Source organism: Momordica charantia (assembly GCF_013281855.1).
Source record: "Momordica charantia cultivar OHB3-1 chromosome 10 unlocalized genomic scaffold, Mcharantia_2.0 BLBB01000010.1, whole genome shotgun sequence".
Classification (NCBI taxonomy): Eukaryota; Viridiplantae; Streptophyta; class Magnoliopsida; order Cucurbitales; family Cucurbitaceae; genus Momordica; species Momordica charantia.
In genome coordinates this window covers 84074-99097 of record NW_028275158.1, presented here as the reverse complement: position 1 = coordinate 99097, position 15024 = coordinate 84074, and the positions used below count along the sequence as shown (strand labels likewise).

The 15024-nt window shown below is 35.2% G+C and overlaps 2 protein-coding genes across 2 annotated transcripts; both read left to right on the top strand.

Annotated features, from left to right (window-relative positions):
- Positions 1-5524: 5524 nt before the first annotated feature.
- LOC111011642 (large ribosomal subunit protein uL6) lies at positions 5525-7691 on the top strand. The gene is made up of 3 exons (XM_022285494.2): positions 5525-6057; positions 7144-7266; positions 7381-7691. The coding sequence occupies exons 1-3, from the start codon at positions 5683-5685 to the stop codon at positions 7465-7467; spliced, it is 585 nt and encodes a 194-aa protein (XP_022141186.1). The 5' UTR covers positions 5525-5682; the 3' UTR covers positions 7468-7691.
- A 1344-nt stretch (positions 7692-9035) lies between these two features.
- LOC111011493 (uncharacterized) lies at positions 9036-14593 on the top strand. Its single transcript, XM_022285275.2, has 9 exons — positions 9036-9480; positions 9599-9842; positions 9962-10111; positions 10389-10446; positions 10532-10624; positions 11121-11219; positions 12598-12689; positions 13873-13932; positions 14013-14593. The coding sequence occupies exons 1-9, from the start codon at positions 9257-9259 to the stop codon at positions 14268-14270; spliced, it is 1278 nt and encodes a 425-aa protein (XP_022140967.1). The 5' UTR covers positions 9036-9256; the 3' UTR covers positions 14271-14593.
- The last annotated feature ends 431 nt before the right edge of the window (positions 14594-15024 follow it).

The window sequence follows — 15024 nt, the reverse complement described above, 5'->3', positions numbered from 1 at the left end:
TCCCTCAGTGGTCGCACGCAGCTTAGATCTAAAGCTCCTTTGCCGTCGTAGCCCAGATCTGAAACTCCTTCGCTGCCCGTGTCGCTTCTCCTTCATTTCGATATGAACTTCTCCCGAAGCCCAGATTTGAATTTCATTTGCTGCTGCAGCCCAGATCTGAGGCTCCTTCGCTGCCCGTATTGCTGCTCCTTCCTCGTTCTAGCATGAACTTGTGCACGAAGAGAGATGCTGCCAGATCTGGAGTATCTGTGGCTACGGCGACAAAGAGCTTCAGATCTGGAACGATGGAGTTTGGCTATGCTTGTAATGACCCATGGCGCCATTGTATTTGCACGAATATTATCCTTTGCCCGTTCATTTATTTGTGATTTCATTTATGCCCTCTTCATAAACATAGACCAATGCTTCAGACTCTGAAGCTTTCAATAATGGGTGTGCAACTTGAGAAAAATGAGCCTCAGTCCGCAGGAATTGGAGAAGAAGTATGGAAGAAAGAAATTAAGAAAAAAAGAAAAGTGAAGTTGAGAGAGGAGATCATCGTCGCCGGCGTCGGCGAGACTGGCCGGAGGGAGAGAAGAAAGGAAATAAACGAAAAGAGAAGAACGAGGTGACCACCTCGCTTGGTCCAATCACTGACACTGACACGTCACATTTCCGTTAGTTAATTAACCCTACAATAAAATTAGGGACCATTTAGAACTATTTATCAAATTTTAGGAATTAAAAATATCTATTTTGAAATTTCAAGGATATAGTTGCCTAAAACTTCAGGATCAAAAATGTATTTTTTCCTAATAAATATTTAAAATATTATTTTTTTAAAAAGAAATTTATCAAAGAAAAGAAATTTTAGAGTGAAAAAGAAATTTGTTAAAAGATAAATAAATTTTGAGTATTAGAAGAAAAAAAATATAAATTTAAAAAAAATAGAAATATGTTTTAATTTTTTTTTTAATTTACATAGAATTTTAAAATCATTTTTAAAACAAAAGAATAGAAAATTGAATTGATTAAAACAGGTGAGTTTTAAAAACTGAAAACAGAAAATGAAATGGCAAACGGGCCCTAAATTAATTCCTTTAAGAACTGATCTGTCTAAAAAGCCACACATGCATTGGTAAATGAAAGTAGAGTACGGTAAAGAGAGAAATCTTTGTGGAATATGTTTATTAAAGAGAAGAATTGTAGGGGAGAAATATATTGAGTGTAGTGTTTGAAATTGTGGTAGAAAAAAAGAGATTTAAAATAAAATGATATGATCAAAATGGTCACTTTTTAAAAGTACGGGGATCAAAATGAACATTTTCAAAGTGCATGGACTAAAATGAACTAAAGGATAAAGTACAAGGACCAAAATGAATATTTTAAAAGTATAAAGACTAAAATGAACCAAAGCTGAAAATATAGGGACCATAGATGAAGGTGTGGTTTCCATCCTTCTTCCATCCTTGCAAATTCGACTATCTTGAGTTTATTTGTTCGTCTCTTCCATCTAATTTTTTTTCGTGTTTTAACCCTAAGTTTTGTCAATTTATCGTGAGAAAGGAACCCCAAATTTGATTTACCCCTTTGAAAATTTTATTTCCTCCCCTAAACAAATTTGATCGCAAGAGGAATAATATTTTATATTAACTCTCAAAACTCTTTCTCCAAACTACACAATTTCAAAATGTGACTAAGACACTTCAATTTATTTATGGTTCACAGTTTAAAAAATAAAAAAGAAAAAATATTTACATTCATTGCACATCAGATTTTCATATTGATTTTGAATACCTCTTTTATATCTCACCCTGTTGGGTCATACTTTTTTTTTCTAATGAAAAAGTTGATGAAACTTGTTAATTTGAAATAATTTTACAAAATTCGGTTATAAATGAAAACCCTTTAAAATGATAGATGCATAAATCAAACCTACTCTAAATGTAAGGATTTTTTTCTTTTTTCTTTTTTTTTTTATAATATTGACTAAATTATTCTTGCAAATTGCTAAAAATATTATATCATCTCAACCTTCAACATAATAATTCTCCGTCTCTTAATCTTATTATGTATCTCTTTTACAAAATATAAATAAATATATATATATATATATGAACGATAAGATGCATCAATTAGCCATTTTTCAAGTATACTTTTTGATCGAACATAAGTACCTTAGCCTTTTGAGTTATCCTCAGGTTTATGTATCAATTAATCATTTTGAGTTATCCTCAGGTTTATGTATCAATTAATCATTTATCTGTTAAAGAATTAAAATTTTAATAATTTAGGCTATATGTGATTGCTATTTTATTTTGTATTTTTGAAAATTAAGCTTATAAATACCACTCCCACGTTATCTTTTAAAAATAATTTCAAAATCAAATTTAAAATTTAAAAATGGAAAAAAAATAGTTTAAAAAAACTGAGAATTCAAATTTATATGATATAAAGATAAAAATTCATAAAATAAATTGTAAGAAAGGTAGCATAATTCTTAAAATATAAAACAAAAAATGGAGTGGTTACTAAATGTGGCCTGCAATATTTGTATATAATTATAAAATAGCAAAAGATGTGAGATACTATATACATATATTCCTATAAAAGCTGAACATGGAAATTACACGACTCCGTGTAAGGGATTAAAAAAACAGATGACTCAAATTCCACGAGTTGTAATTAATTAATGAAAAACAAAAACAACAATGAAGAATAAGATGATGGAGTGGAAGAGAATGGGATGGGGGGCCACGGCTCGTGGGAGCCGTGGATGCTTTTACTTGCTTGGCTTAGGGATTGGGAAATTGGGAATTGGGAATATTGTTGGGTTATTACTTTCTACAAATATAATACCAAAGTTTATTCCATAAATATATGAACCTCGGGCTCAGATTTTATATTACTGGGTGATATCAGATATGAATGAATGATTTTTTTTTTTTTTTTTTTGCCCCCAACCTCAACCCAAAAAGTAGTTGACGGTGATTGTGACTTTCCACACCATCTCTTTGTCAGATGATCTTCTAATATATATACCTAAAAGGCTAAAACCAAATCAAAAGGATTTTCTGTATCTGCATCCTCTGCCAACGCCCCTCCTTTCTATTTCCTACGGGTGTCTCTGAATTTTTCAAGTTTTATACTGAGTGTTTGGGACAGAGAGTTGGAATGGGGTGGATTTGGCATCACAAGCCAGACTCCATATTGGGGATAGGTTTGCAACTTTGGCTTCTTTACCATTCAACTTAGGAAAAAGAATCATAATATGAAATTCAAACTGGAGCTACATATTCATGCACCCTAACACACACGCTACCCAATCTCAAAATATACCTACCCTAAGGCCTAAATAAAGGCTTCTCGATCACAGCCATAGGAATCAAAGACGCCCTCCAACCTACCTAGACTTGACATTTTCTCAGGCTACCGATGTCGAACTTCCAAGCTACACATTCCTTCCCCCAAGTACTTTAGCACAAGTTTCAATTATGCCTCTATCATCTCAAAAGTTTCATCTGTGTCTTTAACGTCCTTTAAAATTGTTTCAAAAAATACAACTTCGTCAACCCTTTCTGTTAAAAATAAAACAAAAACTTCATGTAGACTTAAGTAGTAAAAATAGGGGTTCATGTGAGCATGTCCCAAATTGTTTCAAAAGCTAAATTTTTTCAAAACAATATTCCACTTAATTTCCCATTAAAATCAAGACAAAAATGTGATGTGTGGCAATTAGGTTGTAAAATGAAAATTACGCTCCAACTGGCCCATTAAAATAAACGATGTCAAACAAGCGTCCAACACCATCTTGACTATATATTATATTGTAAGTTATAATGACACGCACTTTTCTTATGACGGGCATACCGACTGACATTTGAAATCGTGATTATGATAAGAAGGAAAAAGTAAATTTGGAGCCAGATTTTTTTGTTAAAATTTTGTCCCTTAAAGGGAGAAACGGTATACTGCGAGAAAAATTATGGGTTAGTAAAAATAAAAGAAACCACACATTGATAAAGCTAAAAAAATCGGAAGAAAAAGCTTTGCGAGAATAATATAATTATTAATCATAATAGAAAATCTAATTCAAATAATATAATCTAAACTAAATTTAATTATAATTAAAATAACATTATCTAACATTTTACTCAAATTCACGATACTAAATTATGAGTTTACTAAAAAAACATAAATGTCAAACTAACGCCTAGATCGAAACTACAATCAATCATTCACTCTCTCTCGCCCTAAGGGCACGGCACCTACCTTCCTCACCAATCTCAATTCTCAAGTACTAAGTAGTAAGTACTCTCTCAATCTTAATACATCCATACAAGGGAATATCAAATAATTCTGAACCCAAAAAAAAAAAAGATGGTTTACACCCCTGTTTTCAAAACTACAAAAATATCATGCTAAAAAATTGTTTTTCGCACCATTTTTCGCTCCGTTTACCTTATAATTGAGCTAACATTCATACAAGAGAAAATCAAATAATTCTGAAAAAAAAAACTTAAAAAATTATAGTTTGCGCCCCTATTTTCAAAATTACAAAAATACATTTATAAAAAGTTGTTCTTTTGCTCCATTTACCTTCTAGTTGAACGTGAACATCCACAAAATCAAATGATTTTGGAACCAAAAAAATTTTAATCCAAAAATCGTTTACGCCATTGTTTTCAAAATTACCAAAATATCATTCTAAAAAGTCGCCCACTTTTTGCTCTATTTACCTTCTAATTGCGCCAACCTTCTTACTTGAGAAAATAAAATGATCCGAGAACCAAAAAAAAATTCTTCAAAAATTACTATTTACACCCCTTTTTCAAAATTACCAAAATACCCTTCTAAAAAGCACTAATTCTTGCTTCGATTATCCTGTAGTTGAGCCAATATCATACAAGAGATAATCATGATTATCCTATAGTTGAGCCAATATCATACAAGAGAAAATCAAATTATTAGGAGACAAAAAAAACATTCTTATATCCATGCAAGAGAAAATCAAATGATTATGAGACAAAAAAAAAAAACATTCTTAAAAAATTACTGTTTACTCCCTTGTTTTCAAAATTATCAAAATATCCGTCTAAAACATCATTTTTCGTGGAACTTTTCATTCTGTTTACCTTCTAATTGAGCCAACATCCTAGAAAATCAAATGATTCGAGGACGAAAAAAAAGGTTAAAAAATTATGGTTTATGCCCCTCTTTTTAATTACCCAAACATCCTTTTAAAATGCGGTTTTTCGCACCACTTTTCGCTTGCCTTCTTTCCTTTTTCATTTGTTTGTTTGGGATTTTTTATTTTTTATTTTTTATAAGTAATAATTGGTGCATGATTGAATCGGTTGGTTTCGGTTTAAGATAAATATCCAAAATATTGAACCGGAAATTCACCATGGCATTTTGAAATTGAGCAGGGGTAGTTCTGTAAATAAAAATGAACTTTCTGTTTAGAGTGGCTTTTTGGTAAATAGGTGATAAATAAATCAGCCTAATGCCCAAGCCCTTTACGTTAGGGTTTCTTCAGCTATCACAACAGCAGGAGCCCAGCCGCATACGGGCTTTTTTAGAATTGGTTTGCCCTTCGTAGAATCAGTATATAAATCTTCTCACAGAATTTCTCCGCCTTCTCTGCCGCAGCATCTGAGGTTTTCTGCCGCCGTTTCTCTGAGTCTCCTTCTCCAGAGAGCAATGAAGACCATTCTTTCATCCGAGACTATGGATATCCCAGATGGGGTCAAAATCAAGGTAAATGCCAAGATCATCGAGGTTGAAGGTCCTCGCGGTAAGCTCGTTCGAAATTTTAAGCACCTTAATCTCGACTTTCAACTCATTACTGACGAGTCCACCGGCAAGAAGAAGCTCCGGATCGAAGCATGGTTTGGGTCCAGGAAGACATCCGCCGCTATTCGTACCGCTCTCAGCCATGTTGAGAATCTCATTACTGGTGTGACCAAGGGTTACCGTTACAAGATGCGTTTCGTGTATGCTCACTTTCCCATCAATGCTAGCATCACAAACGCCAACAGGTCCATTGAGATCCGTAACTTCCTTGGAGAAAAAAAGGTACTATTAACTCTATGGTTGCGTTTTTCTTTAATTTTTGTTCGGCAGGTGTTTGGTTTGGCCATTAATTTTGTGTGTTTCCATCTTGTTTCTTAATTATGAAAGGCCCAGATGGTGTTTTTCTTTGAAATATATGTTCTAAGCAACTTCAGTTTATTAAGAAGAAGCCTTCCTTTAGTTATGCTGGTTTTCTCGATCATTCCAGGTTTTCATTTACATTATTTCCATGGATGTTTTTACTGCCTGACTTGTGCTGTTAATTGCTTGCAAACTATCATCGGTGAATTTGGAGACGGCATCTCTTATTCGTCGGAATCTACTCGGCGTTTTTATTTTACGTGTAGAAATATACCTTCTGATGTTCTTTGGCCTTCACCCATTCTTATTAAGTAGTTGGAACTTTGTCTTGATCAATGTTTGTTATTGCTTGATTTATATTGTTAATTTCTTCATGCTTCCAATTATGAAGAACCATTTTTACAAATAGGTACTCCACCGTTACCTGATTTATTCTTGATATACGTATAAGGACCTATTGAGCAACTACTTAGAAGTATATTGTGTGCAACACTTCCTACCTCGTTTTCAATTCTGTTAGTAATTCATATTTAGTACCAACTCCCAATATTTAAAGAAACCTTGGCCACGCCACAAATCTACATTTGCAAAATATATATTGAAAACAATCAAATCGGAAACCGAGTTGGACTAGAATAAAGGGCCTTTTGATTCTCAAAATTAATCTCATTTTTTTTATGGATCCTGTATAGTTCATGTGGTGCTCTTTACAGCTAGGTTTTGTATGTTTGAGATAGGTAGGATGATTGCTTCAATTGTTTCATTCTTTCTCTTATTGCAAAGTATTACCGGAAAGCTCATTTCTTACAGAAAAGGTATAGGAGCAATCATACTTTCATTAATTCGTTAATATCACGGCTTTCTGGATGTTGTCCTCCTTGCATAAAAATTTTCAAAGTTGCTTGTGCAAGGATATGGCATCGACCAAATAACTAGCTATTGAAATTTTCTATTGCCAATTAACCATATATTTTTTTTGATGAACCATGCACGTAATTATTTCATCAGGTGAGAAAGGTGGATATGCTTGATGGAGTTTCCATCACCCGATCTGAGAAAGTGAAGGATGAGTTGGTTTTGGATGGAAATGATATTGAACTTGTTTCACGGTCTTGTGCCCTCATAAACCAGGTTTGTCTCTATCACACTTTCCACATGCTGGCTTTTGCTGCACAGAAAAGAATCGAGTAAATAGTTCATTGTTAAAACATTTTGTGGCCTTTTCTTCCCTGCCTTCTTTTGCAGAAATGTCATGTCAAGAACAAGGATATACGGAAGTTCCTTGATGGTATCTATGTGAGTGAGAAGGGGGCCATTGTTGGAGACGAGTAGTCAATGGAATAGTAGGTTATATTGCTCTTAGTTTCATGAGTAGTTTATTTTCTTTAGATTTTTTTTCCTTTCTGCTTAGTTTTGTGATGTTTCATGGCAAAGTTTAAAACTGTATTGCAATTTTGTTTTATGGATGTTATCTATTTTGAGGCACAAGACCGGTGTTCAGAAACCCTTCTACAATCGTTTATATTACACTAGTTCTGCCTACTTTTTGAATCTAATCTGAGCGGTCTTAGGACACCCCCCTCCCCTCTCCCCCAAGAGTTGTTCTTGCATTTGCTGACCGCATTGCCATTCTCTTGGTTCGTGAGCTTGGAGATAAGCACGGGGCAGGCTGTTTTTGGGTAACAAAAGTTGGTAATTGACACTAAAAAGTGAAATTATATACTTTGCACAATAACATTCTAATTGTAGAAACATTATAAAAATGGTTTCTTCAAATTTGGTTTTCTAAGATATATTATATTATTATGCACCCTTATTCTATAGTTTATTTTGTGATTAAATAGTTTTAGAGCTGTTGTTTCGTGTTATATGTAATATCTCAGTAGTTCTCTCCCTAATTTAAATATGATCGTATGTTACCATTTTTGCATGAATACTTCATTCTTCTTTAAGAATAATAAAAGATAGACTTCTAATTTGAATAGTTATTGACTTGAATAAATCAGTCTCTCATGATTAAAATTTCAAAAATAAAAAATGTAGGCAATTTGAATGATAAAAGTCACGATCTAGAGTATATGTTACATCATATTGTTATACAATTAATTTATTAAATTGAACAGGTGCAAATAAGTTCATCGCATGGTATAGCTCAGAGGACAGTTTATACCTTCACTTAAAATTTATATAATATAAAATGAGGTAAAAAGGATTTTTTTTTTTTTTGTATGTAGTTATATTATATAATTGATGTATTCATTAGCAAATATTAACTTTCCTCTTAATTGAGATTGGTAATTTTTTTTTTTGGGATCGAATTTAGATTGGTAAATCGATGATTAATAAGGTATGTGAAATGAGAGAAAATAAATGGATAAAATATAGTTCAGAAATCAGAATGATTTTATGTTTGTGTAGAGTTGTGTGTTTTTTGTGCAGAGTCAGTTGAAGGAGGGATGAAATTATATAGTTTAGTGGAAGATGGAATCATGCAAAGTTTGGAAGGAAAGACAGCTGGCAGAACTTACCTATCTAATCTAACCCCCATCCTGAAATTAAAGTTGATTGAGCTCGGATTAAATTTGAAGGCTAATAATGGGAAATGTAATAACATGTTATTTTCCTAAATTTAATAATGGATACAGAATTTAAGGTTGTCCGGATACTAGTAAATAAAGGGTTCGTATTTTCCCAAATTTTGATCAGTTTCAAGCAATACGGTACAACTTATTTCGTTGTTTCAAACTCGAACTGCATTCAAAATTCAAGTTGAAGCCCAACTTTTGAACTGGTACTGGGCCTACTGGGCCTAATGGGCCCCTTCACCCCCTCTGGCTCTGAGTGTGAGAGAAATGCAGCTAAACCAGGAGTAGAAACGTGTGTCCAAGGCACGACTAACGTTGTGGTTGTGGGCGGCGTTACGGATACGCGTTAGTGCAGCTCCCATTTGGGGCTACGTCTTCTTCACTCTTCGAGCAACAGGCTTCGCGGCTGCAACGAACTGAGGTCTACTTCCTAAAGCCTTGAGGGTTTACTTTTACTAGGGCTTTATTATTATTCATTCTCGCTCCTTCCCAGTTCCCACTTCAGTGGCTGGAGACCTCGAAATTCCGCTTCCAAAATGATGAATTCTTTCAACTCCAATGCTTCTTCCACTCTCAGATTTCTCAAATTCATTGCCCACTCCAGACATCTCTCAACCCTTTCCCCATTGCATCCAACACGCTCCTCCTTCCTCTTCTCCAACAACCCTTTTTCTCCTCAATCTTCTTCTCTGCTCTCACCTCCTCTCTTCTCCGCCACTACTATCCGCTATCTTCGTACTGCTCGAGATCCTAACATCAGGTAACTTCTCCTCCTTGCCTACCTTCCACACTCCTATTTCTTTTCTTTTCTTTTCTTTTCTTTTCCCTGCAAGTAATTCCTTGTTTACTTGGTCAATTTCTAACCCATGTTTTGTTAGCTACGAGATTACGCCTCCTATCAATTGGGGTATTCGAATTGTCCCGGAGAAGAAGGCTTATGTGATCGAACGATTTGGAAAGTATGTGAAGACTCTTCCCTCGGGAATTCATTTTTTGATTCCATTTGTCGATCGGATAGCCTATGTGCATTCCTTGAAGGAGGAAGCTATTCCTATTCCGGACCAGTCTGCTATCACAAAGGACAACGTCAGCATCTTGATAGATGGGGTGCTTTATGTTAAGGTATGACGTGTTCGTAGACTCCTCTTTTCTGGATTGCTTGATTTCAAGTCAACTGTCCAAAGTCACTCTACTTTTGTTTCTTTTACAAATGAAAAGAAAAAGACTCTGTTTCCGTGCAGATCGTGGACCCCAAGCTGGCATCTTATGGAGTTGAGAATCCCATATATGCTGTTATTCAGCTCGCTCAGACTACAATGCGTAGCGAGCTTGGGAAGATTACTCTTGACAAAACATTTGAGGAGAGAGACACGCTGAATGAGAAGATAGTGGTAATTGTTTTACGTTCCTCTCTTTCGATGCTATATATCGGTTTTCCTTGTTCTTTTCATCCTGTTCACCAATTATGTCTTCTTTCGACTTTCACAATTCTGGCTGGTTTTGTTAGTCTTCTGTGGAATAAAATTTGCATGTAGAATCACTTTTTTTTTCTTTTTTAATATTCCTTTTCTTCTTATAGTTTTGAACTGCATTTGTCTTCGATTTCCTGAATGAAGATAAATGAATGAATTAACCGTTCAGTAATCTTTTAAATGGACCATTCTGTAGGAATCTATCAATGTAGCTGCAAGGGACTGGGGACTGCAATGCCTTCGATACGAAATAAGTAAGTTATATATTACCCTTATCTATTGTTCTATCATATCTCAAGTAAAATTTTGAAAGTGGCTTCATCATTTTTCTTCTTGTAGGGGATATTTCTCCCCCCCGTGGGGTGAGGGCTGCTATGGAGATGCAAGCTGAAGCAGAACGCAAGAAGAGAGCTCAAGTCCTTGAGTCTGAAGGTAATGAAGGATTGAAATCGTCTTGACTAATATGAATAATTTGAATTTGATTAAATATTGTAATTTGCATAGGTTAAATAGATTCAGTAGATTAGAATCTCATCAATAGATTCAGTAGTTGAAGGGGCAAGGTAATCTGAATGTTTTTTGAGGCCTAGGTTTAGTTTATGATGGCTACCAACCTAAGGAGTTAAATCTCCTATGGTTTCTGTGGGAATGGATGTCCACAGTTACAAAATAAGAAAAAGAAAAAGAAAAATGATTTAGCATTGCATTTCTGAGTTGTAGTATAGCTGTAGGAAAGTTAAGGTGGTAAGGTGCAGTTCAAGTTAAGAACTGTAGAACTTTTTCTTGTGGTGTGCATATGTTGGGTGGGAGTTTGGGGGTGGGATTGAAACTTGAATTCTTGAGGAACTGAAATTAGTCTCTGTCTTTTTTCACTCACTTAGGTTCTGATATTCATTCATGGAGATTGATGCCCTTCAATTTTTAACAGGAGAAAGGCAGGCCAATATCAATATTGCTGATGGTAAGAAAAATTCAGTTATATTAGAATCTGAAGCTGCAAAAATGGACCAAGTTAACAGAGCGCAAGGTCAGTTGCCATTGCCATTACTATTTCAATTAGTTCTGAGAATATGTACTTCTGCTTTCTTCTAGTGATTTAATGTGATAGAACTAATTTTTTGAGTGCTTACTTAGTTAAATATATATACTGTACAGTTTTCTAGCTAACATAGGTTTAAAGAAGGGGAAGATGGACTTTTGACCTGCCCCTCACCGTCCTAGAATTTTAAGATTTTTTAATTCGAAATTACACATGTACTCCTATTCTTTCACTTTCCTCTTCTTCACCTATCTCTTCTAAGTACTTTGCAAGCTTTCTTTCTGATCAAAAAACTTTGCAAGCTTTCTTGGTTTAGAGACTCTCATAGCTGATTTTTTTCTCAAGTTTCGTCTATGATGTTGAAGTAAATTTCCAATTCCATTGTTGAATATGTATCATTTTCTCATGAATCAATTGAATATATTAGTGGAAGCTGAAAATTTTCTTAGATAACTAGATTTTGTTGACTGCAATGAAGGGAGGGAGATGGGGACTGAGAAGGTGAGGACCTGAGAAAAAGAGTAATGAGACACACGGGGTTGTGAGAAAGGAGGGTTTGAAGAACGAGAAATGAGAGCTATTAGTATTACAATGTTAGATCTACCTGATTCATGGGATTGTGTGGGGGGGGGGGGGGGGGGGGGGGGGTGGGTGGGTGGGTAATACAACCAAGGCAAATGTGGGGAAGGACCTATGCAATCTCAATCAAACTATTGAAAAGAAAACACAGAGGCTTGCTAGACAAGGCTTGAGACACGATTACAAAATTCCAGGATAGCAAATGTCGTCTTTCATCGCATTACCAAGATTATTTTTTCCCCATTTTTTCATTGTTTCATTTGTTATGTCATTACCAAGATGAAAGATAACAACTTTTATACTATCATCTCAGTCTAAAATTTCTATGACTACTTCCGCTCAATGCAAAATGATATTTCTCACCTAGGTGATCCCATTCCCATCTTAGTTGCAAGATCCATTCCCCCCCCCCCACCAATCTTGGTCTTCTTGGTTAAAATGCATGGCGGTATCCTTTTAAGTTTCAATCAAGACGATCTCAGTCTTATCTCCATCATTGAAACATTAACTTCTTTGCAGGAAATGTTTGTGAGATATAACCTAGCAAACTTAACTTTTTTTTTTAATAAAAAGGCATTTATGTTAGTTTTGCGGGTGGATAAACTTACTTGAATTTTGGAGCCAACTTTTTGTCAATTAACATTTTTACCATTTCTACAACATGCCTTATTTCACTTTCTTGTTCCATTTGACTAAAGTTGCATTTATATACCTGGGAGGATATGTGTTGCTTTTTGTGTCATTGATTCATTCTTCACCTTCATCCTTGAACACTACACTTCACCAGGTGAAGCTGAGGCCATCCTTGTGAAAGCAGAAGCAACAGCCAAAGGACTCACTCTTGTGTCACAGGCCCTCAAAGACAGTGGAGGTGTCGAGGTGAGGTTCTTGGCCCTCATGCTACTATAACTAACACATTGGTGCATTGGATTCTCAGTTTGTCCCTAAATCTGGAACCAACATGATCAAAAGAAGATTACCTTTTGAACTTCAATGACCAAGCAATATCAATTTTACTGTTGAAACTTCAGGAGATGATGTCTTTGGCTTCTTTCTTTTAGTTAAAACTATTTGTCTTTTCAATTTACACGACATTGGGCTTAACTCCACTAAACCATGGGAACAAAACTCTAGGAAATAATAAGGGTTTTCTTTTGTTAAGCTGTCTGTCTAAAAGATTGAATCTAGGACCTGGGCTATAAGCCTACCCAACTTCAAAAGACCAACCAATGAGGCCACCCATTGGTGCCTAGTGAAAAGTGAAAGCGACATTTAATTACTTTTCTGATCCCAACTCTTGCTACTACAAAACCTTTGAGCTCTGATTTTAAAACTATCCTTGAACTTTTCAATTTAAACCACTAAACCTACTATTTACGTAGATGTTAAAAAACAGTTATGTGTCATTCCCATATTCTCCCCTTCCTGACGAGTAAGTGGGACATTGTGTTTCTTTTACAAGTTTAGGTTACAGGCCTTATTCTCTTGTAGTGTTAAACTATCAAAATCTGCAATGGTACCTCTAGTTTTTACTATCGAAACCTGCAATTGGAAAAACTGAAAATGTAGTATGTGTTGCATGGTAAAAACTTAATTGAAAGATACAAAATGATTAGTTTCTATTAGAAGAGTTTTTGTTGTTCCAATTTCCTTCTCTGGAAGATGTATCGATAACAGTGCTGCTCTAGATATTATTTTGAATAGTTGCTACTCCTCACAGTTTTCCACAACGTAATTTTGTGATTACCTTGTTTGCTTAGATTATTGACAATAGAATGCTTGATTTTTTTTTCTATTTATCAAATTTGACTTTAGTATAATGATATTTAGTGGCTGAATATTTTCTTCCCTCTACTCTTATATTATTATTTTTATAAATTTTTCTGCTGACGTTCAGTCAATGCATAGTTTTTTTTCCCCCTGATTGTAGACGGAGTTGTAACATGTGACAACCAGCAATTCCTTTTTCCTTTTTGCTACATAGTGCCTATTTATTACGAAGATTAAATTAAAGTGATTACGTATGGCCTATATAACTGAAGTATCTCTGGGTTATTGACAGGCTGCTAGTTTGAAAATTGCTGAGCAATATATACAAGCCTTCAGTAATATTGCCAAAGAGGTGAAGTTTGAGCTTGTATACATTTGATTATCACAATTTGTAGTAGGGTCTAAATCCTAATCCTTGGACTTCCTGTTCAGGGTACCACAATGTTGCTTCCGAGTTCAGCTGCAAATCCAGCTAACATGATGGCTCAAGCCCTTACCATATACAAGAGCCTCGTTGGGAATGTCTCTAGCGGTGAAGCCAGAGGTAGTGGATTAATTGAAGGCATAAAGGAGAGCGATCTGTCAGCAGAAATGGTGGGAGAAAGCAACCGAACTGTTAGAAGAGTAGTTGATGAAGATCAAAATGGCAGCCCCGGATTTTCTCTACAGAGCCCCAAGAAAGCGGAATAGTAAATGGTTTCAACGAACTTGGTAAAGGGTTTCCATTTTTTTTTTCCTTCTGGTTGGGGGGGTTCTTTTTGGGGGAGAGGAAGTTGTACCCGAGGCCACTCCGAATACATTCTCAATCCAGTATTGTTTCTTCAGATTCAGTGGCGTTTAAGCGGTTCGGATATGATCTCTGTTTCCGACAAAAAATATTTCTAAAGCCATTCAATTCAACTTACACAAAGCACGTCTACCCATTTTTTCTATTTTCCTCTACCTTGTGAAGTCTGATTAATATGCGTGGACAAATTCCAAACAGGTAATGAATAAACAGAAATCTTTATTTATTTTGAGAAACGTTTTGAAGTTGTTAGTTATACGCATGCAATTTATTATTAATCAGTTGGATAAGGGGGTAAAACAAGCCCTCAAGCCCTCAAGCCCTCAACAGCAGGACAAATGTTAATCTCCTCATTCCTCTTTTTGAACCGGACCACCATGTGTAAAATAAATGATAAGTAATGTCAAAGGAGAAATACAGAGCTGGAGTTGGAGGTGCCATCTCAGGTTGAAGCTTCTGGTTCTGCCCACTTCCATTATAGTCGTAATTAACATAATCAATGGATACCCAGAATGCATATCAGGGAACCCAACCAACCCACCTTGGCATAACTTCCACAATCCTATTCCTTACAGACGACATAAACTCAGGTAACAATCGGAAAGAGTCCAAGTATTTGAAAAGGCAATCTTTCATTCACCAGATAACACCTAGCCA